Source organism: Molothrus ater, chromosome 17 (genome assembly GCF_012460135.2).
Source record: "Molothrus ater isolate BHLD 08-10-18 breed brown headed cowbird chromosome 17, BPBGC_Mater_1.1, whole genome shotgun sequence".
NCBI classification, from domain to species: Eukaryota; Metazoa; Chordata; class Aves; order Passeriformes; family Icteridae; genus Molothrus; species Molothrus ater.
The window spans coordinates 12,880,310-12,905,942 of record NC_050494.2 but is presented as its reverse complement, the minus strand read 5'-3'; the positions used below and the strand labels follow the sequence as shown (position 1 = coordinate 12,905,942).

The window sequence follows — 25,633 nt, the reverse complement described above, 5'->3', positions numbered from 1 at the left end:
CGCCAAGGCCACGCCCCCAGCCACCCGTTGCTAAGCAACAGTGACCGCTGCTAAGTGATTGTTGCTAGGCAATGCGTCATCGGAGTGCGCCGGAAATGGTTTGGCGTACCCGGAAGTGCGCGAGGAAGGAGAACCCGGAAGCGCCATGGGATGCGATGGCGGCACCATCCCCAAGCGGCACGAGCTGGTCAAGGGGCCCCGCAAAGTCGAGAAGGTCCGGGAGGGACATCCGTGAGGGCTGGAGGGGTGCGGGGAGGGGAAAGTCCGGCCCGGGGCCCCTGTGTTAGCGTCGCGCTGGTGGCTGCTCAGGGCGGGGGGGCCCTGTGTGCTGTGGAGGGGGTTGGACGTGAATTCAGCAAGGCCAAGGGCCGGGAGCTGTACTGAGGTGACACCAGCCCCGGGAGCGCTGCGGGGTGGGGAGGGAATGGAGAATTCCTGAGGGGGCTGGGAAGGGAATGGAGAATTCCTGAGGGGGCTGGGAAGGGAATGGAGAATTCCTGAGGACCTGGGAAGGAGCTCAGCCTGGAGCAAAGGAGGATCCCCAGGGATCTTTTCCCTCTCTGGAGTTCCCTGCCAGGAGGGGACAGGTCCCAGGGAACAGGGACAGGAGCAGAGGGAACGGCCTCAGGCTGGGCCAGGGCAGCTCAGGGTGGGCACAGCAGTAATTTCCCCATGGAAGGGGGCTCAGGAACTGGAACTGCCCAGGGAGGTGCTGGAGAACTGATGAGAATTTTACCAAAATCTTTGGCTGAAGTTATTTCATGAATTAACTCGGAGTGCACAAAGCAGGTTTGGTAAAAAAGCTGGGGGTTTGAGGAATGCTTCAAGTATGAGCTGATTTTATGCTTAAATAATTCACAGATTTTTTAATTAATGAGTGTTTTTCTCCCTCCAGGTTGACAAGGTTGCTGAGTTGGTGGCCAGGTGGTTCTACTGTGCCCTGAGCCAGGAGAAGCTGCGTCGGCCCATCGTGGCCTGTGAGCTGGGCAGGTGGGAATGCTGCCATGGACTCCTCAGGAGTTATAAAAAAAATTATAAATTCTAAATACAACATTAAATAATGTTGTAAAAATTAATTAACATATATTAAAGTAATTTTATATGAAAATATAAAATCTATTAAAATTTAAGTATAAATTCTAAATGCAGAATTAAATAATATATAATTAATTTAAATATATTAAAATAATTCAATATAAAAATATTAAATAAATTCAAATTATTAGTATAAAATTATAGATACAAAACTAAATAATATAGGATTAAACTATATCAAGATCTACTTTTATGTAGTATATTAAATATTAATTATATAATGTATTATAACATTATAGTAGTATATTAAAATAATTAGAGAAATATATAATCAATGATATAATTTAGTTTAATTGATTAACAATTTAATTTATTAATGATCAATTAAACTTATAAATATAAAACTATAAATATGAAATAATTAATTTAAATATGTTAAAATCAAATTTAATGTAGTATATTAAATATTAGTTATATATTATAACATAATATTAATATATTGAAATTACTTAAATATAAAAATATAAAATCAATTAAAGTTCTAAATATAAAATTATAAATACAAAACATTATGACAAACCAATATAACCACTGGGATTTTTCTGTTACAGGCTGTACAACAAAGATGCCATCATTGAATATTTGTTGGATAAATCCCCTGATAAAACGCCCATGGAATCTGCATCCCATATCAAGAGCATTAAGGTAAACAGCTTGTGTTTAATGTGACAAGTTGAAATAAAATGTTAAATTTGTGAGTCATGCTGTAAGTATAGGTTAAAGTGTTAAACAACAAAACACAATGGCAAAAACGTTAAGGATTGTTATCATGGCTCAAAAATCATGGGGAAAAAAGCTTAAAGTTTCACAGGATTCACAGAATGACCAGGTTGGAAGAGACTTTGCAGATCATTGAGTCCAGCCCAGCCCCAGCACCTCAGCCAGCCCCTGGCACCCAGTGCCACACCCAGGCTTTGTTAAACACACCCAGGGATGGGGACTCCACCACCTCCCTGGGCAGCCATTGCAGAGCTTCATCACCCTTGCTGTAAAAAACCTTTTCCTAATCTCTAACCTGAATTTCCCTTGGCGCAGCTTGAGGCTGTGTGCTCTGGTTGTGTCAGTGCTGCTGGAGAAAGAGCCCAGCCCCAGCTGAGCACAGGCACCTTTCAGGAGCTGCAGAGAGTGATGGGGGCACCCCTGAGTCTCCTTTTCTCCAGGCTGAGCACCCCCAGCTCCCTCAGGGGTTCTTTGTGTTCCCAGCCCCTCCATGTCCTTCCACAGTGAGGGGCCAGAACTGGGCCCAGCATTCCAGCAGTGCCCAGCACAGGGCAGCAGTGACCTCCCTGCTCCTGACCCAGGTTTGTGTTTTTCCCTTTGCAGAACGTGACAGAGCTGCAGCTGGTGGATAACCCAGCCTGGTGTGGGGACAAGGAGAGCATCAAGGGGGACAAGTACGACGACCTGCAGGCTGCACGCTTCATCTGCCCCGTGGTGGGGCTGGAGATGAATGGCAGGCACAGGTCAGGGCTCTGCAAACTGCACACAGAGCAGGGAAACTGCCTGGGAAATGGAAATCAGGAGCTAACTCAGGGCTGGGGGGAAATATCTGTCTGGCTGTCAGTTTTCAAGCTTGAACATTCAGAGTTCAAGTGGCTTCTGGGTGTTCTTTCATGGTATATTTAAGAGGAAAGATAAAAGTTAACCTTTTCTTGAATAAATTAAGATGTGTAATGGAGGAGTAGGGGCAGTGTTGGCAAGGAAAAATTGCCTACAGGTTATTTGGGGGCTGAAGCACAGGAGATGGGGTGTGCCCTCCCTTGGAGTCACATCAAGCAGTTGGAGTCATGGATTGATTTGGCTTGGGATGGACCTTAAAGCTCTCCAGTGCTACCCCTGACACTGGCCCAGGTGGCTCCAAGCCCTGTCCAGCCTGGCCTTGGGCACTGCCAGGGGTCCAGGGGCAGCCCCAGCTGCTCTGGGCAAGAATATTCCTGCCCAGTGTCCCATCCAGCCCTGCCCTCTGGCAGTTTGAAGCCATTCCCTGGGTCCTGTCCCTCCAGCCCTTGTCCAAACTCTCTCTCCATCTTTCCTGCAGCTCCTCCAGGCCCTGCAAGGCCCCACTGAGCCCACCCCAAAGCTTCTCCATGTGAACAATCCCAGCTCTCCCAGCCTTTCCTCATGTTCTGTCTCCCTGTGTTAGGATCGGACTGGAGATGGATTCTCTGTCCCAACCCTGCAGTAAATCTGTATTTTACTGCTCTGGGCCAGGGGATTTCCTCACAGCCTGGTTTGGGCAGAGCAGCAACTTCTTTATCACCTGAGGGATGAGAAGAGGAGGAGTTCACACCTTAATGGTTGCAAAGAATTTCTTCCTCCAGAGAGGGATTAGCCAGGAGATACTCAAGATAAAAAACCAAAATATCTATTGTGGTTTAATGTAGCCAATATTTTTCATTCATTTTTTACACTATGCAAATTAATAATAAACTAATTGCCCATTTAACTATGCTGATAGTTTGATTAGGTGCAAGAACTTTTAAAGAAGGTGGGCTGTGACCTGCCAGCACTGCACAGATCTCTCTTCATTCTCCAAAAATTATTGTGTGTTATCTTTTCTTGGAAGGTTTTGCTTCCTGAGAAACTGTGGCTGTGTGTTCTCTGAGCGTGCTCTCAAGGAAATTAAAGCAGAAGTTTGTCACAAGGTGAGTTTTTCCAGCTGTGGAAGCAGTTGGGCCATCTGTGTTTTTATACAAGTGCATTTGCTGCTCTAAAAAGGGAGTTTTTAATCTCAGTATGCAAATTGAAATGGAACTTGTGAAAGTTATGTTCTATGATGGCCTCAAGTATTTCTTGATGGCCTTTTTAATTAAAAAAATATTCTAAATAATTATAAAAGTGAGTATTTTTGTTCTCAGAGTTATATTGTGCAGTAAGTACTTTTCCCCCAATATTTGGTACTAATTTCAGTTTTTAAAAGGGTGATTGGTTTGGTTCTGGGAGTTTTGTTTGATGGGTAATTTTTTCTTCCTGAATGCACATGGCTTGTGTTGATCAGTACCTGTTCTATGGTTAAACTGGTTGTATGTTCAGGTAATGTTTTGTATTTTTGAAGAACATTGGGCATTGCTTTATTTTTGGGTGGGGCCAACTTTGTAGAATTCTCAGCAGTTTTATAAATTATTCTAGAAAATCCTGACCTAATTTCACATAGCTGATCTCATTGTACAGGTTTTTTTGTAGCTAAGGACAATGATGAGCAAATACCCTTTATTCCTATCACTACTTTCATTATCAGCAAGATTGGGCAGTTATTTAATTTCTGTGAACACTCTGATATTGGATAAAATGTGGAGTATATTTATATTAAACAAGACCTGGGAGGGAAACACTTTTGTCTTGGTAAATTGTTGAATATTGTAAGGTTTAATCTCACATTGCTGCTTTCAGTGCTCATTTTGTTCTGTCCTAATGGCTTTGTTTCCTCTTGGCAGATACTCATTTATTTTTAATGAGGTTTTTTTGTTTGCATCTAAATTTTTGTTGATGGATGGGTGTAACCAGAGCATAAAATGCAGGAATGAGATGTTTTGTCCATTGTTTGGCCAGTCTGATAATTTTACAAAAACCAAATGAATACCACATATTTTCCCTAGCATTTTTTCAGTCAAGAGTATTTAGCATGCAGCTGGAAATTCTTCACAATATTCAGAAAGATTCTTCTAGAAATAATTGATATAATATTTAGTGTCTCATCCTCTCATGGCTGGGTTTTGATGCACAAAGACAATGGTAACCAGCTGAGAGAGCACACTGAGTAAGGTCAAAGAGAGATTTGGCAGATTTTTGGGTGTATTCTGATGCTGTTCTCCTTCAGAATCAAGGAGGGGAGTAGAACTCTTCTGAACACGTTGCTGTGCTTTGTGGTATCTCACAGTTTGTTCATGTCCAAAGCACTCCTTAGCAGCATTAGAAATTGTGCTTTAATTTGAAAGCTGACCCTCTAAGAAGTTCCTATGGATGTAAAATATGCTACAAGTGGTGTGGGGACAGGACAGAGGTTCTGGGATTGCTGCTGGAAGTCCTTCTGGGGTCACTTTGAAAGTTACATTTAACTTTCAAAAATGTAATCCAAGATTACATTGAAAATGTACTTTCTTGGATCACTCCAAAGTTTATTTTGGATTTGTTTTCAGAGTCAAGTAAACACAGACTTGAACTAGTGCCCTAAGTATTCAGCTCTGTGCCATATCAAACACTTAACCCCAGGTTTAATTTAGATATGAAGCTTTCTGAAACAGAATTTATGCCCATGCCTGTCAGATCCAGAGCTGGGTGTGCAGCAGTGGTTCCTGGAACCAGGGTCACTTTGGAACTTTCTGCTCCTAGGGCACCAAATTAACAAATATTTACTGAGTCTGATTGAGCAACTCTTAACATAATAACACAGAATTCATGAAAGCTTTTCACGTGTGTTTCAAGGTGATGTGGTCGTGGTAATCACAATAATGAGTTGAATAATATTTCTTATTACTTGAAAATTGTTTATTGATGATTTTCCTAAAATTTTGTTTCAAATCCAAAATCCTTTAAGCAAAGAATGTCATGCTGCAAAGATAATTCAAGTGATATCAAAATTGTATTTTCAGAGGCCTTTTTGTGCAGGTTTTTTGCCTGGTTCAATTTCTGCAAAAGGAGCCCATGATATACAGTGCCTGGCTATTGAACTTTTCATTTTAATTCAATTTGGAAGTGATGCACAACAATTTTTCTATGTGGTGGTGCCAGGGGTGAAAGCTGGAGACTGGATTTGCTGCAATGACAGCAATAAGGAACGCTCCTTTCCCATTTTAAAAGACATCATGGAGTGGATAAATGCTGGCAGTGCCCTACAGTGCACTGGAGAGGAATTAATGATGAATATTACTGTGATTAGTACATGCCAGACACCCATTAGCTTCAGTAATGGTTTGGAGAGAGACTCTCAACAAGCTCAGCATGAACATGTGCCTGGCTTCTATTTTCCTTTGCTTTTTTAGCTTTATTTCCCTCCATAAAAAAAACTATCTCCAGCAATATTTAGCTACAGGATCAGTCCTGGATTATCCATGAAACCCAGCACAGGCCTTTGGGTTGAGTTTGTAAATAAATAGGGACCAGATGGCCTTTCTTTAGGTTAAAGTTCATTTGCAAGAAATGATGTTTCCAATAAACTTGTGTGGGAAAATGAGGATAAAGTTCCAGCAACCTGGGAATAAGTTTGGAACAAGGAACTTTCATGTCCTGTTGTTGGGTTGGTTTTTTTTTGGGAATAGGTTCAATCTGTAGCCAGTTTTCTTGTAAAAACTCAGGGATGTTCTGGGTGCATATTGAAGATTGCATTGAAATTGCTCCTTTTACAATTTATTTTTATTTATTTAATGAATTTTTATTAATAATTTGCAGTTTTTTTAATCAAGTGAGTTGTCCAGGTGTTACTGCACTTGCTGCAGGCTCTTTGCTTTTCTCAGTCAGGGATGGAAGAATGTTTGAAAAATGGCTTTTTGCTTAGTTTTCCTGTAATCCCTGGCCTGAAATCTTCCCTGTCTCCTTGCCCTGAACTCCTGCAGAGACTCAGAACAGAGACTTGGAGATAAACATCTGCTGCAGGATCCTTCTGTTATTAGGAGCAAAGCCTGGGAAGGGCAGCAGTGGTGTTGCCATGCTACAAAATGAAATTAGGGACGTGGCTGGCCATGGGAAACAAAAACAACCCCTCACCCCCCAGTGGCATGGGCTGTGTCACAAGCTGGTTGTCACTTATGGACAAGCTCTGAAATTTTAGCATCAACTTCATTATTCAAAACATTTCACGAGACATTCAGTGACCATGACTTTAATTTGTTATTTCTCCATATTTTGTCTTTGTTCAGTCACTGCTTCCATTTTATTATTTTCATGCTTTGGCTGTGAACATGAGGAATATTGATTTTCCAGCTACAGAAGTCACTTAATGGATGATGAACTTCCCCCTTTGATTTCGGGCATTCTTTGGGAATGAACCCATTGCTACCAGAATGAATAAACCCCGTTTATGTGCAGGATTGTGCTTTACCCTCGATGCACAGCGAGGCTGTGGCTGTAAATATCCACATTTTCTGCTCTTTCCTGCCCAGGAGGATCTGCTGTGAGGGGCTGAGCTCACACATCCAGCTGCATGTTGAAGGGGCTGTGCTCCTGCAGGCGCCAGTGCTGCTCGATGGGCACCTGAGCCTGGCGCAGCACCTTGAGCCGCAGCCGCCGCTCCAGGCACTCCAGGGCCAGGGGGTTCCTGCCAGCCTCAAACTTGTTGGCAAACAGATGAGGGGACTCAATAATCCACTGCAGATCCCCCAGGCCATAAATGCAGATGTCTCTGACGTAATGACCTGCAGAGAGAAATTGGAGAGGTGTGGCAGCAGCGGGAAGATGAACGAAAGCGTTTTTTAAAAAGAGTTTTTCACCTTTGGATTAGAAATGGAGCTGGAGGATAATGCCCCAATGTCCATAAAGACATTCAGAATGTTTATGTTTTACATAAATAGATGTTTGTTACCTCCAGCTGTCTCCCTGCCATGTTGTTCTGCTTAATAAAATCTTGTAGGTGGGCATCAGATGTTCTGAGCTCCTACTGGGATTCCCTGCTCAATCACACCCGGGCTCAGCTTGCACACTTGGGGATTTTAATTATTTCTGCATGCTTTCCATGTGGTCAGCACTATTCTGTCTTATTGTTGTTCAAATTGAAGGGATTCAAGCCAATGTTGATGAAAGTTCCTAACAAACATCCTTGTCAGGTAAAGCCCCTCCACTGAGAAGTGATCAGTGAAATTAGTGCAGTGGTAATTAGGGGTTGAAAGAAGGATTGTCAGTGTATAAATCCTGCAGTCATATCAAAATATATAAAATATGTAACTAATATATTAATATAACATATATATCAAATGGATATATCAATGGATAGTGCAATAATTTATAGGGTGCCTTGTTTTATTTAATACTTCCAAAATAAATTATTTATGACCACTGATGTACATTTAAGAGCTGCTTTAAATAATATGTAATCACCAATTTATGCTCACCAGTGAATGAAATTTAAGTTCATGATCAAAATTCACGTTACCTTTGCAGCCTTTGTGTGAGAGCCCTTCTTGATCTTTCCATTTAATGGCTCTTAGGTCTCCTTGCCAGCCTGCATTGGGTGTAGCCCCTGGAGCATCTTTCAAAACAAAAGGCTCTGATAAGCTTCTTTTCTACTTATTACAGGGAAAATTTTCACTGCTGGACACTTCTTAACTGCAGTCACATTAAGTATTTATTTGCAGATATTTATGTCATAAGAACAGGTAGCATTCTCAGTATAATCACTTTTTAAAATTTCTTTAGAGCAAAAGCTTTCGTGCAGCAAAAAACTTTTTAACCAGAATTTTTCTAACTCCTGGTCTGCACTGAAGTAGCCATTTCCTGCAATCAAGCTTTGCATCTCAGCCACCAGATACAACTTTTCAAAAGGGCAGCAGCAAAGCTGAAGAAATGACTTCATTTCTGCATTTCAGAGCTGTTCAGCTCCCAGCTCACAGCCTCTCCCTGCCCTGCTGTGTTTATTTGTGGCAGAAATGCCCAAGGCTTACCAGGTAAACGATTGAGGGTGACCCAGTAGTGCTCATCAGGGCTGTAGGTGTCCCTGGACCACTCCAGCAGAGCTTTAGCCCGGGCATCACTCAGTGTGAACTCCACAAAGGCCTTGCTGAGGATGTAATAGGCACTGCCAAAATAGATGGTGAGGTTATGTGGGGGCTGAGCTTTCCTGACCTTTGCTGGGTACACGTAGGGCACTCCAGAGTGCACAAACTCCCTGTAGCTGACCTCTGTCCTGTGCTTCACATGCAGGGGCTGCACTATCCCAGGCGTGATGTTTTTACCATTCCACTTAGTTTTTATATATTCTATGATTTCTTTATTTGTTTTCAGGGGGTAATCTTGACCACACAGATTAATAACATAATTCCACTGAACTTTGGAGTTAACAAGGTCTCTCATGCAATTAATGTCAGCTTGTAATCTTGAAAACCCTGCATAAACAACGTGTTCTCTTTTGGAGGAAATAAAAATATTTTCAAAGCAGTTAACGATGTTCTGTACAGCAGTTTTATAACCTCTGGGTGACTTTTCATCAATGTGGATGCAGTAAATATTCTGAGGCATATAAATAGCTCTTAGCAGCCTCACAAACATTTCCAGCTCCTTGTGAATTGTAATAATGTATGCCAAGGAGAAATTTCCTTCTTCCTCTGACAGTGGTCTGGTGATAAAATGCAGAGTCTTCAGGACTGTGGAGCAGCTGCAGGGAGTCTGAATGCAGCTGAGGGCTTTGGGCTGGTAGGACTTCTGACAGAAGTTTCCAATTTTAGAGGCTGCAGGTTTCCCCACAAAAAGAGCTGAGCAAAGTTCATCGGGGTAAAAACCACACTCTGCTCTTCTGACCCGGGATTTTTGGTCATCAGACTCGTCATAAAGTGGAACTGTTAGGTAAATGAAGGTGTAGATGCACATACAGCCAGCAACACACACTAAAAATCTTGATTTCTTTGCATGAAGTGGGTTCATCTTTTACTTCCAGCTCCTGTCTTCTTATCATAGTCCAATTAAACATTCAGATCATCTGAAAGGAAAAATGAGACAGAGGGAAAGAACCTGATTATTTTTTTAATAGATGCCACATCAGTGCTGCATTTATTCATGTTGGGATTACTACCAGGAGGAACTGTGTGTGCCCACACTGAGTGCACTCAGCCCTGGGAATGCAGAGCCACGAGGCAGGAATTTTGTCCTTGCAGGACAAAATGATCTCAAAATGCTACAAAAGGACCCAAAATGGCTTTGAATTCTTCACTGCTTGACCAAGGGGGTCTCAGCCCCTCAGGTGGGAGATCCCTGTGCTCAGAGGTGAGCCCAGGGAAGAAGTGAGCTTTGAGAGCCCAGGAGCAGCTGCTGCTGAGATTTCCTCAAGGCCTGGGAAACTTGAAGTTCTGCCAGAGGATCAGAATTCAGTAAATTAAATCAACAGAAAATTTATTAAATAAACAGAAGGAAGAGGCTAAAATGTAATCCACGAAATACACTGGGTTTTATCCTTATAAAGTCAGCTCATGTTTCTGACTTGGAGATTTTTATTTTTTTTTTCCTCTGACATCTTTGTATTTGAGCTTTGGAAAACTGAACAAGGGGACAACACTCATTTCTTCTTTTTGGTATTTGTGCATACCCTGAGATAAGGACACAATGCCAGCATTGGCATTCTGAGATAACCAATTTACAGCAGTATTTGCACAGGAATTTTTCCATTGTGGTTTTTTCCTTACCTTTGCCGTGTTGAACAGTCAGAAGAATGAGTGCAGCAGTCCTGAATCCCACAGCAGTTACATGAAGTCTTTATCCTTGAAGCACAAAATTCTAGAGAAAAACACCAAGGAGAAGGTCCATCAACTCCCATTGAGCTCAATAGTTAATTTTTTAAAAGATTTTAAATTTATTTTAAAGGTAATTAATTTTCTCTTCTTTCATTCAATGATTTTTTTAAACAAAATTTGCATTGAAATATTTTACATTTTGCAGCTATCAAAATCATGAAGTATTTAGCTTCACACAGAAACATAGAAAAATAGATTTTTATAAAGGTAGTTTCATTAGAAGAATGTTGCTGTGGTTAGAAGGCTCGAGGTTTTCATTAGGAAGAAGTGCAAAATACTTTTTTTTTTAATAAAAAAATCAGTATCTCCCTTAAAAGCTTGAAAATAAAGAGGGCATTGTAGTTAAAACAGCAACGAGACATGAAATTCAGAAAGCATCAAGAAAACAAATGGAAACGAGGGAAGGGATCCTCCATATTCCCACATTTTTAAGATCTTGTTAGGCTGTTGGGAAAGAATGTATTTATCTTTTGGTCCTCACTGGTATGCACTGGATTTCATGCTGGAATGGTGCCTCCTTCCCACTGACATTCCAGAAAGCAGAGCTGCCTCTTAGGTGCAGGGCTCCTCCATTTTCCTGGGATGCTCTTTAGGCAGCTCAAAGGAAAACAGGAGGCAGTCAGCTCCCAGGAGAGGATTTTTGCCTTGGAGCTCCTCAGGGATCCATTTACTGGGTAAACAACCTTGATGGGAGCCTTCCATCCATCCGAGCAAAAAGCTGCAGCAAATCAAGCCCGTGGATGCTGTGCAGAAAGCAGGAGAGCAGGGACGCCACTGCAAGGGGAAAGGCAGGATTTCTGCATTAAAAATGACATTAAATCCATTAATTTCATTTTCACAGAATCCTCTCTGTGCCAGAGCCCAGAGGGGTTTCTGTGAGGACACCATGATGTACAGACCCAGGGGCTGGATTTGGGGAAACACTGATTTCTGTGGAGCCCTAATTACCCTAATTACACAATACTACTTAAGAAGAAAAAGGTGAATAACAAGAACTAGCTTTTGCTCTAAATCTTCTATTTTGCCTTATACATATATTACTATATTCTAAAACTTTAAAATTTAAGTTTTCTTCTATGTGATATTACACACTTCTATTCAAGCTACACACTTAGAATCTCAGCTCTATTATTTAATTTTGGGAGCTTTTTTTTTTTTTTTTGCTTCAGGTTAAATGTAGTGTTCTCTTGGGAGTTAGTGTCTGGTAGTACAGAAAGTTTCAGATTCTTAGCAGCTAGGGTTCTAACAGAGCTGGACTTGGACAAACTCTTTATTCTGAGGGAATAATTGGCAGGAGAACATTGAGATTCCTCTGAATTAGTGAATGTCATGAGATCTCTGGGGTGTCACAGGGAAGGACATTCTGAATATAAGAATTACACTAACAACAGCAGGCAGCTGTAAAAATATTTAGGATTTTATACCTGATTAAATATAAAACAACACCAAGATTGTGGGTTCATCACAGATCATTTACTTGGGGGTTGAATTCAGTGATCCTTGTCCCTTCCAACTTGGAATATTCTCTGAACCTGGCCAGAATGAGGGCGCTTGGCAGGTTTTTTTCCTTAAATACATTCTGGACAGGTTGCAAAGTGTAATTACAGGGAGTCAAGCTGTAAGCTGCTTGTTTCATACCCCTGAATTTTTATTACCCTTCAAGTAATAGCTTCTGGGGCTGTTTCAGGCTGTTAAGTGCTTACCATGGATTTTTTCCTACTGGACTGTGTGACATCTAAAAACTGTATTTTTATGGCAGCATAAAAGTACACAAACAGCCCATAATCAGGCAAGAGGCAGCAATTCCTCTCCAGTGTTAATATGTTTATGGGGAATTGCAAGAACATTTGACATCTTTCAGCCCTGGGAGGATATTATGGAATGAAAGCTTCTTGGTACCAGACTTAGAGCTGGAATTGCAGCTGTCAGTGCCACTGGATATGAAATTTGTTGTTTAGCAGGATACTCTCAGCCCTATCTGCTGGAAGGATTTTTATCCCAAATTTCCTGCTGCCCTTGAGGAGCAAGAGATCCCGTTGGGAATGACCACTGTCCATAATGACCCTGCACTGGGACTGTCTTGCCCTTGAGTCTTATTATGTAAGAGTGCCATGACAAGTATTTTCTGTTAGCAGAACGTCTCTGAAACTCAGCATTTCTTACCTTATGCACAGGTTTTCTAAACCTGGAGCTGTATGAATTTTTAAAACTCCTGCGAGTAGCGTGTGACATTCTTGGAATAAAAGAAAAAAAAAAAAAAACCAAAACAAAACAGGGATTTTCAAGCACCTTTGTGGATGCTTTTAAGGACCTTGCTTAACAGAAAATTGCTGCAAGCCTAAGATACTCCGTCTCAATTAACAAAGTAAAGTCTAGAGGAAAGGGGAATTATGATGATGCCTGGAAAAAGGCTGTGAAATGTCAGCTCAGCTCATGGAGACCCCATTAGCACACACGGTGCCTTTTGTGGTAACAACTCCTTTTGCTTTTGCTGTTTCTCCTGCCACTGCATTTAAGACTGCATCACTGCACCTCGAAACATTCTGGTTTCTCTGTGCTCTTTGCTTTTGCCTAATATTAAAGTTTAGATCAAGTTTTCTTCATATGACCTTGTAATTTAGTGAGAGAAATTACTTGGGAATGCTTCACCTTCTAATAAAATACTGAAAAAGCATTAAATACTTATTTCAACTTTTTTATAGCTGATTTTTTTTGTTTGAAAGGTATTTAGGCAGGCATTAATGTAGACATTTTATAAACAAGGGAAGACTACTTCAGTCCTTAAAAAATGTTAAAATCAGTTATTTTAAATGCTTTTTCCATTGCTTTGTTTTTGTTTAAAAGGGGGTCAGAACATGGAGTCTGCTTCTGATTTTGAGGTGCATTGAGTATAAACATTTCTCCATCAAACCCAGTTATTTAAATCATTATTTAAAAACGCTGCGTAATTTGCATACACAGCGAATTTATGAAGTTTTAGTGTTTGTTTTTGCTTTGCTATTTTTCTTCTTTTCCTGTTACCTTTTTTTTCCCCTTGTGTATTTGACCTCACAGTAATTTAAAACAAACACAATGAAAGCTACTTAAACCCTTAAGTTCTAGAGCTGTAAAAAAATAAGTTGCATGAATACCGTGATTTTTGTAATACAATCAGTACTAATGACCTCCATCCTTCTGGGCATCCATAAAGAAGGAAAGGAAATGCAAAGCTTAGCGCAGTGTTTTCTCAGTAAAATGACCACTTTACATAAGGAAAAAGCAAGAAGCAAGTGATGCAGCCTTACCTGGTCCAGGAGACGGCAGCATAATAATAACAGTAAAAATAATAAAGATGATTTTGGGGCTCATTGTCCTTCAGCAGGGCTGGCGGTGCCGTTAACCATTAACGGAGCGCTCCACATCCCGCAGTGCTGTCCGGGGAACGCTGCTGCCTTCCCGGCCAAACAGCCTGAACGGGGCTGGGAATATTGCCCGGGGCTGGGAATGTTACCCAGGAGAGGGGAATATTGCCCAGGAGAAGGGAATGTTGCCCAGGAGCAGGAACAACGCTGTGTGTGTGCCCCCCAATCCCACCTGAGCCCCCCGAGCTGCGGCTGCTGCACGGGGAGCACTGGGAGCTGCCTCCTCCTCTTCCTCCTCCTCCTCCTCCTCCTCCTCCCCCTGCCCTTAACTGTTCGCCTGCCGAAACTTTCCGGTTCCAGCAGGCAATTGCTGCTGCCGGGCATTCTCAGTGGCTGGGAGCTGAAAAGAGAATAAATCTCCTTGAAAAGGATCTCTCTTGAAAAGAGAAAGATCTCCTGGAAGCACAGACCTCTCTTGGGAGCAGCAGCTTAGCGGAAGTTAGAAAGAATTAAGGTGTAAGTCAGCGAAAGAATTCAATGTGAGTGCTTCTTATAAATGTAACCCCCTCTGCAAAACGGGGATCAAGCCCTGAGTGGGCCGAAGAGATAAGAAAAAAAGGGTTTGAATGGAACTGCTGGCAATTCTGCAGAACAGGGTCTGGCCGTGGTGGGTAAGGAGATGAGGAGGAGGTTTAAGTGTGACTGCTGTGTCTGAATGCTGTGAGCAAAGGACCAGCCCCGCTGGGCCAGGAAAATACGAAGAGCTGATACAAAAGGCTAGAAAAACAGATTGGTAATGGATAGGAAACAGAAGGACATAATAGTTATAAATCACAGCTATAAACAGAGTGTAAGTGTTGTAGCAGTAAAGCGAGGTGTGTGTGATAAGTATGTGTAGTAGAGCCGTGTGCCATGTTTGGAACCCTGAGATAAAGAAACCACAAGTTCTGTAAGACCCCAGCCCTTCAAACTCTAATTTTTAGCTAAGCAAACAAACAGACGCCAGAATTGTAAAAGTATAAAAGTCTGTGTGAAATGAACCCCAGGCAGAAAGGCACCAGGACTTGTTAACCCTACGTGTTCTCTGGTGCAGAAAGGTTTGCTTTACTTTACAGTACCTGCTGTGGAGCAGATTGCTTTGAGCCATCCTTCACACACACACTGTTTGCTGTTACAGCCTTTTAAAGGTTCTTTAATAAGTGGAAAGTTGAGCTTAAATGTGCTGGGACTGGGAGGAAACATTCTGATACAAATAGCATGTTGGTCAGAAATAAACAGAGAGAAAACCGCAAAGTAAGTTAAGGCACAGCTGCAGGTATTACAGGTACAGAATTATCACTGATTTTAAGAGATACTCTGTAAATTGAGGCTTTTTCTTGAACTGGTTTTGAAATAGATGCTGCAGCTCCTGAGTGGAAGTTCACATTCTGTGAATCGCTAGGTGGGAAATTTCCACTGCTCCCAACTTGTCCTTTGCTCCCTGACCCATTGCATGTCTGGGTTGGGTGACAGTCTAAAAAAAAACCATATTCAGCAAATCTTACACTCCTGAACTTTTAATGGCTAAACCTCTGGAAAATTCTCTCTCTTAAAACAAGTTTTAGTTAAATGTGGCAACAAGAATAATCTTTAATACATGAGCTTGTGTGGCTGGGAGATGAACAGTGAGATGATCAATCCTCTTCCTAATGTCCCTGTTTGGAGAGGGACACTCAGGTTGTGGCCATCCATGTCCCATATCCTGGTGGGAATTTCCTGGTAATGGTCATGTTCAGAAGAACTGCAGGAATTCACTGTTAGAATGTGGGAAAGAGCCTTTAGGTTTCTCTGAGGACACCAGGCTGTAACATTGGTGTAAATATTTAGATATGAAAACATATCTGCCTGTTGTTTATTTGTATTACATTAAGACTGGAGTAGTCATGCACAGAACTACATTTTAGATGCTATAAAAAAAAAATAAATGTGTCCATGTAGCAAGAAATAATGTACAACTATTTTCTTAGGCAGCTGAAACTGTAAATTCTAGAATTCAGAAAATCATCTTAAATTAAGAGTTCATTACTACTTTAAAAATCCTGTATTTTATATTTTAAGAAAGATAAAAACTATGTCATTTAGGAATGTCCTCTATTCAAGGTGCTAAGAGCTCAGCAGGTACCTTCATATATATTTAAAGGCCCAAGATAAACAAGGCACAGCAGAGGAGACCCTGTGATAACATAAAAGAAACATCTGCCCCAAGACCTTAATTAATCTGCAGGAAGAAACATCTGAATTTGCAGAACTGAAACTTCTTTCTGCTTTTTATCTCATTAAGATGTTTGGAAGGGTATGGTCGCTGACATAATCCAATGTTGTCATGGCAAAATTTTTTTTTTCAGGGAATGGAAAGAACACTGTCTTCATTTCCTTGTTTCTTGTAAATACTTCTCACTTTTGAACAATTCCGCCTGTGTTTTCCAGATGGGAACCTGAATTTGCTTGCTCTTTTAAAAATGCACCATTTAATGAAATTATTCTGCTGACAAAATATCTTTGAAAAATGCTGTATTAGGAAACCACCCTAGAAAAGAAATTGTGGGGCTTTTATAGAGGAATTTGTGGGGCTTCTTCCGAACCAAGTCAGCTGCCAGGTCCTGCCTCAGAAAGAAGACTGAAATTCTTGATTTTGGCTTTCAATTTCTTCAATTCTTGATTTGACTTTCAATTTTGACAATCAATTTCTTGATTTTGAACTGAAATTCTTGATTTTTTTCTTCTCCCTCCCAAGTGTGAGATCACACCAGGCTGGGATTTCTCCTGGAGTAGAAATGGAGAAACATGAGCTACTCCCACATTTCCTGGGTGTGACTGATCCCCTTCCTGCCTGCTGTGCCTCTCTCTAAGCCCTGCTTCTCCTCTCAGGCTCAGGTTCATTTTTGAAGCTCAGCACTTGAGCAAAGTCCTGCCCATATGTCCTTTCATTTGTTTAATTCCTCCTGCAAATACAGGAGTAACCTTTCCAAACCTTCGTTGGGAAAAAGAAGAGTAATGGCAGAGGCAGGATTATAATTTAATCTTGCAGATTAATAGAAAGCTTCTGCATTTAACAAAATAACAAAAAAAAAAAAAAAAAAACCAAAACCAACCAACCAAACAAACAAAAAACAAAAACCCAAAACAAACAAACAACCACTCCAAAAAACCCCAAGAAACAAAACAAATAGACAAAAAAAAAAAGCAATTTGAGATCTTAGACAAGAAAACATCATGGTCAATGGGCTGGTACATCAAATTATTGCAAATGTGCACAGGAAAACATTTGTGCCTTCAACCATGAAACATGTGGAGGTACACAGAGCACATTACAGCCATTATCCAGATTAATTTATGAAAGTAGTTGGAAACTTGGGAGTGTTTGATAAATCAGATAAGGGTATGGTCTCTGTGATACAATCCAGTGAGGCAGCAAGGCAAGGGTAATGAATTATTCTGCTTTTATGACTCTTTTTTATTCCCACAGTAAAATAAAAATAAACAAAACAAAACAAACAAAAACCCCCACAAAAAACCCAAACAAAAACCCCCTTCATGTTTTCCTGTCTACCAATTGAAGAGAAAAATTTGCTGTCTGTTCCACATGTAGAGGAATAACACCTTTGCTCCCATCAGCTGCTGTTTCTTATGTCACTAAGGTGAAAGACAAATTCAAGAGCAGAATGGCATCCAGGTCTTAATCAATTACATTCATTACTAAAAATCAGAAAGTACTTTTGGGTTTTAGCTGTGGGGTTCAGTAAATTGAGTAGATGCTAATTTGGAATACTTTTAAGTCCATTTGTGCCAGTAAAACAAGGAAACCATGAAAAGAAAATACACAAATAAAAGAATTAGTTCAGAGTATTGTTTATAGAAGACAGAAAAAGAAATATGCAATTTTGTCCTTTCTTTTCTTTCATGAAGTGTGGTGTTCCCTTTCAAGAGGAAGATGTGATTGTCCTTAATGGTAATAAAGAGGATGTGGAAATTCTGAAGAAAAGGATGGAGGAAAGAAGAGTTAAAAGTAAATTAGAAAAGGTGAGATTTTTAAGCATTATTTATTATAAAATTGGGAAAATTCTTGTCTGCAAGATTTTAGATTTGCTGATCTTTATAAAGATGGAGGAATTTACTCCCCGAGCTGTGCTGTATTTAAACACTGCTTTGAAAAGCAATGAGGTTTTTGTATGTATTTGGCCAATAACATCTTGAAGTTGTACATCCCAAACTTTCTCCTGACCAGCAGGAAGTGCCCTGTGCACTCAAAATGGGTAAAATGGAACAATATTTTGTGGTTTTCCTGAAATGAATTCATTCTACTAATGAGCTACATCATCCCTGTATTTCTTGTGGCAGTTCCTGATGACAACATCAGTTTTTTGATCTTATAAAATAAGATGGTTTTTACTGGCCTCTGTCAGAAGCAGGATGCTGGGATCTGTGCATTCCTGGGCTGGTGCTGTAAGGGTGTGGAAGCTGATGATGTTTTGTGGTTCTCAGAGTCCTCAGCAATCACTGCTTCCCTTAATTCCCACCATGCTGTTGAGGCCTTTGCATTTTGATGTCAGCCCAGGTAAAATGCAGAGGAAATGAAATCCCTGCAGCTCTGCCCTGTGAGCTGGGAGCCGTTCTGTGCTGCTGAGCTGTCAAATGACACTTCTGCATTTGGGGATTTTGTCAGCACTGCTGTTTTCCCCTGAACTCCCTGGAGGATGCCAAAGCAAGCAAACCTTTAGTGCTGACTCAGTTCAGGCTGCTCTGACTTAGCTGGATCTCAGGAACAGAAATCATAACTCATAAATCTGATGCTTTCGGCCTCTGAGATTTGAGATGGAGGTTTCATCCCTTGATTTTGCCATGCAAATATTTCCCTGGTTTGTTTTCAAGCAAATGCTTGTTTACTTGCTGGGGAGCATATGATTCCTTCTCCTCACAGGGGCTTCATTCATCTGTGCCAGTGCAGCATCACTGGGCCTGGGCAATACATCAAAAAGATGCTTTTCCATAAAAATCCTGCTGGTCTGCTTCCTGTTTTTCATAGTCTCTGTACCTCATGTCTGATGACTTCTGGCATAAGAGTGACAATCTCATGGTGTCTGTTCAGAGGGTTTTTTCTTTTTTTTTTTCCCTCAGTACTTGGTAGTTAAAAGTTTGGGATAAAAACTAAATTTATAATTTGTTGCTAGACTGTTGCAGATCTCAGCAGATGAGTGAGTGGTTGGTTGTGCTGGTTTTCTTTAGAAACAGAGCCCTAACAAAGCACCTGTAGCTTTGGAGCAAGTAATTTTGAATAATCTGGAAGGTGATGCTGCCCACAATTTCTGCCCAGCAAAGTGCCTGAGTGTGCAGAGCAGATGTGGCTTTAGGGTGACAGCACAAAGGGACACAGTGCCCTGCTCCTGGGGCTCTGTGTGCCCTGGGCAAGATGCAAATGGGATTTCTTTGGTTAGTGGAGAATTACAGGACAGGATTTGCAAATCTCCCAGCCTCAGGTGGTGACCTTGGTGCCCCAGCTGGTCCCTGCAGCTGGAGCCAGCTCTGCTGTCCCTGCACACCCGAGGCCTGGCAGCCCCAGTGCCCGTGGCAGCACACTTGGCAGCACAATGCCCACTGTCCTGGCACTGTTACCCAGATTTCCTTCCTTCCTTCCTTCCTTCCTTCCTTCCTTCCTTCCTTCCTTCCTTCCTTCCTTCCTTCCTTCCTTCCTTCCTTCCTTCCTTCCTTCCTTCCTTCCTTCCTTCCTTCCTTCCTTCCTTCCTTCCTTCCTTCCTTCCTTCCTTCCTTCCTTCCTTCCTTCCTTCCTTCCTTCCTTCCTTCCTTCCTTCCTTCCTTCCTTCCTTCCTTCCTTCCTTCCTTCCTTCCTTCCTTCCTTCCTTCCTTCCTTCCTTCCTTCCTTCCTTCCTTCCTTCCTTCCTTCCTTCCTTCCTTCCTTCCTTCCTTCCTTCCTTCCTTCCTTCCTTCCTTCCTTCCTTCCTTCCTTCCTTCCTTCCTTCCTTCCTTCCTTCCTTCCTTCCTTCCTTCCTTCCTTCCTTCCTTCCTTCCTTCCTTCCTTCCTTCCTTCCTTCCTTCCTTCCTTCCTTCCTTCCTTCCTTCCTTCCTTCCTTCCTTCCTTCCTTCCTTCCTTCCTTCCTTCCTTCCTTCCTTCCTTCCTTCCTTCCTTCCTTCCTTCCTTCCTTCCTTCCTTCCTTCCTTCCTTCCTTCCTTCCTCCCTCCCTCCCTCCCTCCCTCCCTCCCTCCCTCCCTCCCTCCCTCCCTCCCTCCCTCCCTCCCTTCCTCCCTCCCTCCCTCCCTCCCTCCCTCCCTCCCTCCCTCCCTCCCTCCCTCTTTCCTTTCCTTTCCTTTCCTTTCCTTTCCTTTCCTTTCCTTTCCTTTCCTTTCCTTTCCTTCCTAAGTGGACCTACTGTGTTTAGGGCAGGAAGCACAAACCCCTTTTCTTTATCCCCATGAGACAAAACATCAGGAAGATGCAGCTGGAACCAGGATAAAAAATGATTCAGTTCGCAGCTGTCACAGTGCCCATACTGAAATCTCTCCAGTCTATATTCTGCATGGTGAATTTCTGCATCCATGGAGTTACGAACATCTGGGAAATGACTTTGCTTTGTAAATCCACCCCTAGAAAAGCTGGGAATCCCCTGCACTGGGGTTTTCCAGGTGCCTGAAGGGCAGAATGGACAGGAGCTGGTTTGTGGAAGGTTGGATGGGATGAGCTGCCATGGACCTGCCTCCAGCAGAGCCCTGATCCTCTGTCCCCCCTCCTGGGTCAGCTTTGCAGCCACATTTCCTGTGGCATTTTTGCCTCTGCTTCACAGCAGGGGTTCTCCTGAGCTTTAGAACAGAATTCAATATATTTATTTTCTTTTGAGTTTGTGCAGCTGTCTTACCACATGTTCACAATTCAGAATGTATCCAGTGAGAATAATGCTAATGACTGTTATAATGCTTCTTTCTTTTTATATAATCAAAGCCAGTAATGGGATTCTTCTTGTTTTTTTCTGTTTCTTAATCTGTACAAACATAAATTAATTTGGAAAATCTGTTGCACAGATGCTTTTTAAAAATTTAGATTAACTGTTTCCATCTTTTCTTCCCAAACAATCCTGCAGCAGAGGGTTCAGTTATTGGCAGGTATCAAGGAGGGATTTTTTTTTTATGGACTAAACAAAATTGAGTGGATACAAGATTCCAGATTCTTCTGACATTTTTATTGAAAAACATCTTTTTTTATTACAATTAATTGTGTCTTATTAATGTTGTGCAATTTATTGTGCTGCTGGGTGGGTTCTGATGATCATTTAATGAGAATAACACACCCCCCTTTCAAAGTATGCAACCCAAAATACTAAATCCAGACAAATCCAATTTTGTCCTGCATAATTTTCTTCAATGTAACTGCAAGGTTCTCAAGATTTTTACTTTTTCTATGTAGAAATAATACAAAAAATGTGGAAGGAGGAGTTCTACTGGGTAAGAAACAAAAATGTTCTGAATTCAATTGTGTGTCTATCAAATACAAGCTGGGAGTTTTATCTCCTTTCAGTCTGTTACAGATTTCTGCTTGTGTTGTTTCAGAAATCGAAGAAAGGCAAGACTGCAGCAGCAGCCTCTCAACAAGAGCCCTCTGCAGGTAATATTCTCCAAATTCTGTCTCACCTTCTGAGTCTTGAAGCTGTCAGGATTTCATTTTTCTGGTTTTTATTTTTTATTTTTATTTTTATTTTTTTTAGATTCTCCAGGTCCTTCAAAAGCTAAGAGTGGAAAGGATTGTGTCAATTCCAGCTCTGGGGAAAACAGGCAGATAATCTTCACCAAAAGTTCAGGTTGGTGGTTAATCCTGATGTGAAAATGGGGCCAGATTTGCTTGTTTGTCACTCTAGTATTGCTTGAAGTTGGGAACCTGACTTCATGAGATTACAGATTCTTATTTACACACTCATGGATTTGTTGTGTCTGCTTTCCAGGCTATGAGGTAGTGTAGGAGAATTTGCAGTTTCCTGATGTCCAGTTGATCAAAACCTATGTTATGGCATTTTATTTGGATGAATTTTGTTAAAAACTCCTGATTATTTAACTCTTAATCCTCTGTTTTACCTGATAATTTGCTGTGAGACCTTGGGAACACTGGAATAGAACTTTAGGATGAACTGATGAAATTCCATCAGCAATGCCTGACCTGCCCTCTACTGTCTGCTTTTATACAGGAGAGACTTTTAAAAAGATTTCATCCCAGATGATGAGAATTGCTCCTGGATGTTGAGCAACCTCGTAATTCTATTAATATTAATGATTTTTTTATTTTCTGAGGGTGTAAATAAAAAAAAAAAGTGCTTTTTGAAACTGTTCTGCTGGGATTGCACACCCAATTCTGTGAGGATTTGGGGTTGCACACACAAGTTTGGGGTTGCACACTCAATTCTGTGAGGATTTGGCATAGCACTCACAAAACTGTGAGGATTTGGGGGTGCACACACAAGTTTGGGGTTGCACACTCAATTCTTTGAGGATTTGGGGTTGCACACCAATTCTGTGAGGATTTAGGGCTGCACACACAGTTTTGTGAGGATTTAGGGCTGCACACACAGTTTTGTGAGGATTTAGGGTTGCACACACAGTTCCTGGCAGCCCCTGTGCCTCAGTTTGACTCAGGATGTTGAATTTCTGCATTCATTTCTCTGCACCAGAGTCCTGGCTTTTTCAAACACCATCCTCCAACTTGGGAGATGAAATAGTAAAAAAAAAAAAAATAAAAAAAGGATTTTTATGTAGCAGGAGATAAAATAGACTGAGAAAAATGGTCTCAGGAGCAGAGGATGGGCATTTCCCCCCTGCAGACATCAAATGATGCAGAGCATTGTTGTTGGTCATAGCTTTGCCCAGAGGGATTCCCTGGGGAAAGGTGTGGCACAAGTTCAGTTTTTGGCATTTGGGAGCTGATTTCCAAACAATGCTGCAGGCTGCTGGGGGCTTTCATGTTGCTAAACACCAGAGCTCATCAGCCATTTTTCACTTGGAGGAATAAATGTTGTCAGTTCTGAATTGCAGTGCAAGAGATTTGCAGAATTCCTCTCTCAAGATTTCTAAATCTATTTTGAGTGTGAATTCTAAAAGCTGTTGCATCCAAGTTATGGGAAATATTTACGAGAGAGCTGAAAAATGCATATATTTAAATTTTCAAACATTGTTTTTCATCTTTATTTAACCACCTTTGTCCATTGTAAGCTGTCACGCTTCGTTGTGTTTCTTTTTGCCCTCAGAGAATGGAAACCCATCAGTCCCAGGAAAAGTCAACAAAGCTCCCTGCAGCAGCACCAAGAGATCCATTGCAGACAGCGAGGACAAGTCTGAGGCTTACAAATCTATTTTTACAACTCACAGCTCAGCAAAACGTTCCAAGGAGGAGTGTTCCAACTGGGTTACTCACACAGCTTACTATTTCTGAAACAATGAGGAGCAGCCCTGGCTCCTTCCTCCCCATGGCTCCCTCTGCCCAGCTCTGCTCCTGGCTGCAGTTCCTCTTTGGAAGTTGGTTATAAACCTGGTCATAGCTGGAGAACCTGAGTCAGCTGCAGCTTCTGGTGAATAAGAAGCAGACCAGCAGAATCCATGTTTGTAGCAGCAGATTTCATTCTGAAATGTTGGAATTTTTGCACAAAAATTCTCCTTCTCTCCTCCCAGTTGGATGTTATCCTCAGTCACAGTGTCCTCAGGAGGAGAGGAGAAGTTCCTGCTCTTCTCCTCTGTTGATTTGTGCCACAAAATAATTGTGTAATTACAGCTTTCACTGTATTACTACAGAATTCAAACCCTCTCTAACTTTATGACAGCAAAAATAGAAATGATGCTTTTTTGGTTTGTCAAGCCAACTGGGCCCTCAGTAGAACTCTGTATTTCTAAAAGCTTCTGCAGATTTTTTCAAATAATTTACCTTTTGACACAGTAGATGAGAGCACAGTCATGAAAATGTTTGTGCAGCATCCTTGTCCATGTTGTTGTAGCCTGTTCCTAACAGCAGAATATTCCCTTGTTAGTGTCTGAATCCCATAATCCCCACATGGAATGACCAGAGGCAAGGCTGGAACTTTTTCACTTTCCTCTCTCCCTCTTTTAAAATTGAAATCTGCTTCTCTAATCTTGGCACAAACGAACCAGATTAGAAATGCAGAAAGTAGGAGGCTTTAAAAACCACTGCATGATGTTACCTTGTTACCTTTGCGTGTGAAAATGATTAATTATCTTTGTAATATCATTTTAAAAGTGTCCCCATTTATAATTGGCAGTAGTTACCTGGAGATTCAAATGCTGTGTTGATATTTGCACAGGTGGTCTCCATGATTCAAACAGCTTGAATGAAACAGGGATTTTATTATTATTTTGATAGCTATAATTAAAAATTGGTTTGCTGTAGAATTTATATGGTGGTAAGAAGTTTTTGTTTCCCAGAGATGTGAGCACATCAAACAGTTTGAGGTTTGCTGGAGCTTCCAGGAAGAATCAGGCACATTTTGTATGCATGGCTGGGGATCAGCTTTGTTCTCCTTGTTCTGTATTCTTTTCATGATGATCCTTTATTATTTGTTGCTTACAGATAATGAAATTTCTGCACTAAAGGTGTCCCATGGTAGGGTTTTTATTTGTAGTTTAATTCTGTTTGACAACACATGTTAAAATCCTATTGCTGTTTTATAGGACTGCACTTTTCCTCTACTTCCAGCAGTTATAAATCCTAAAGGGAAGTATTTAATGCTTTTTGATTTAGTTAATACTTTGCTAAAAATACACAGAGAAACATAATATTCAGTTTGCTTCTCTTTGTTGTGATAAATCATGCAGTCCAAGCTGTTGGTCCCAGGTTTTCCTGCCCACTGGGCCATAACAGTGACTCCTTTTTGCTTCTGATCCACTCATCTATTGAAACAAATTCCTGCCTGATTCCTCCTGCACCCCTGGGTCCATCAGCTCGTGCTCTGCCTCTCTGCCAGGGCTGTGTCCAATATTCCACCATCCCCACCTTACACCATTTATGGTTTCTGGAGGTGTTTGCACTGGGGGCTTTTCCTGCCCTTTACAGAGCTCCAGCTGGGAAGGAATGTGATAAATTGTTGGCATGTGGAATATGAGATCTGGTTGGAATATGGAATATTTCTGGCCTGTTCTTGCCACAGCTGGTGGCAGACAGGAGCCCAGAGTGCCACTGGTGCTGTTGGCAGCCTGGGATGGGCAGCGGGCGCTGGAACGTTGACTTGGCAATTTTTAATGGATTCAAGGGAATAGTTTGCTGCAGGATGTTTGCTTTGTTGTGGTTTGCTCTTTGTTGGAGAGGGCAATTTAATTTTCTTTTAATGTAGGTGGATTTGAATGCTGGTGAAAGTTGAAAACTGCAGAAGCCTTAGAATGTGAAATCTGTGTTTTTTGAGATGCCACATGAGGCTCTGGCAGCGCTGCATCCGTGGGGCAGTTCTGGGGAATTCATGGGACAGTTTTGTTTCCATGCTCTTCAAGCCTTGGCCTCTCTTCTGAAAAAAGCTCAAAAAAAAAAAAGATCCAATTAGTGCCAGTTGTATAACTGGGGGCTGATTTTTGGTGTGGAATTTGGGGATTGGATTGAAATGCAGCAAATTCCTTCTCACTCTGGCCCAGGTGTGCACAAGGGGAAAGTTCTGTGTCCTGAATCAGCATCCTGGAGCTGCCTGGCTGGCATGGGACAGGCTCAGTCCTTTCCACATTGCTGCCTCTGAATCCCAAAACCTG

General features: G+C 41.5%; 2 protein-coding genes across 3 annotated transcripts; one reads left to right on the top strand and one right to left on the bottom strand.

Moving 5' to 3' along the window:
• The first annotated feature begins 126 nt into the window (after positions 1-126).
• RTF2 (replication termination factor 2) lies at positions 127-24,296 on the top strand. The gene is made up of 9 exons (XM_036395591.2): positions 127-214; positions 896-990; positions 1,647-1,740; positions 2,419-2,558; positions 3,662-3,740; positions 17,810-17,923; positions 21,458-21,512; positions 21,613-21,705; positions 23,140-24,296. The coding sequence occupies exons 1-9, from the start codon at positions 146-148 to the stop codon at positions 23,322-23,324; spliced, it is 924 nt and encodes a 307-aa protein (XP_036251484.1). The 5' UTR covers positions 127-145; the 3' UTR covers positions 23,325-24,296.
• Positions 6,895-14,096, bottom strand: LOC118694487 (beta-1,3-galactosyl-O-glycosyl-glycoprotein beta-1,6-N-acetylglucosaminyltransferase 7-like). 2 transcript variants are annotated; one of them, XM_036395589.1, is made up of 6 exons: positions 13,808-14,096; positions 11,005-11,297; positions 10,416-10,506; positions 8,685-9,715; positions 8,177-8,272; positions 6,895-7,442 (listed from the first exon to the last, which is right to left on the bottom strand). In XM_036395589.1, exons 4-6 carry the CDS (start codon positions 9,658-9,660, stop codon positions 7,216-7,218), a joined length of 1,299 nt encoding a protein of 432 aa, XP_036251482.1. In that variant the 5' UTR covers positions 9,661-9,715; positions 10,416-10,506; positions 11,005-11,297; positions 13,808-14,096; the 3' UTR covers positions 6,895-7,215. The 2 variants fall into 2 exon arrangements, with proteins under 2 accessions (XP_036251482.1, XP_036251483.1); XM_036395590.1 differs by lacking the exon at positions 11,005-11,297.
• Positions 24,297-25,633: the final 1,337 nt, after the last annotated feature.

Excerpts from the sequence above, each read along its gene's own strand:
- LOC118694487 (XM_036395589.1), bottom strand. The coding sequence starts at position 9,660 with ATGAACCCACTTCATGCAAAGAAATCAAGATTTTTAGTGTGTGTTGCT. Across the intron at positions 8,273-8,684 it reads CACCCTCAATCGTTTACCTG|ATGCTCCAGGGGCTACACCC; the intron begins GTAAGCCTTGGG and ends TTGTTTTGAAAG. Across the intron at positions 7,443-8,176 it reads CTCACACAAAGGCTGCAAAG|GTCATTACGTCAGAGACATC; the intron begins GTAACGTGAATT and ends TTCTCTCTGCAG.
- RTF2 (XM_036395591.2), top strand. The coding sequence starts at position 146 with ATGGGATGCGATGGCGGCACCATCCCCAAGCGGCACGAGCTGGTCAAG. Across the intron at positions 21,513-21,612 it reads TCAACAAGAGCCCTCTGCAG|ATTCTCCAGGTCCTTCAAAA; the intron begins GTAATATTCTCC and ends TATTTTTTTTAG. Across the intron at positions 21,706-23,139 it reads AATCTTCACCAAAAGTTCAG|AGAATGGAAACCCATCAGTC; the intron begins GTTGGTGGTTAA and ends TTTTGCCCTCAG.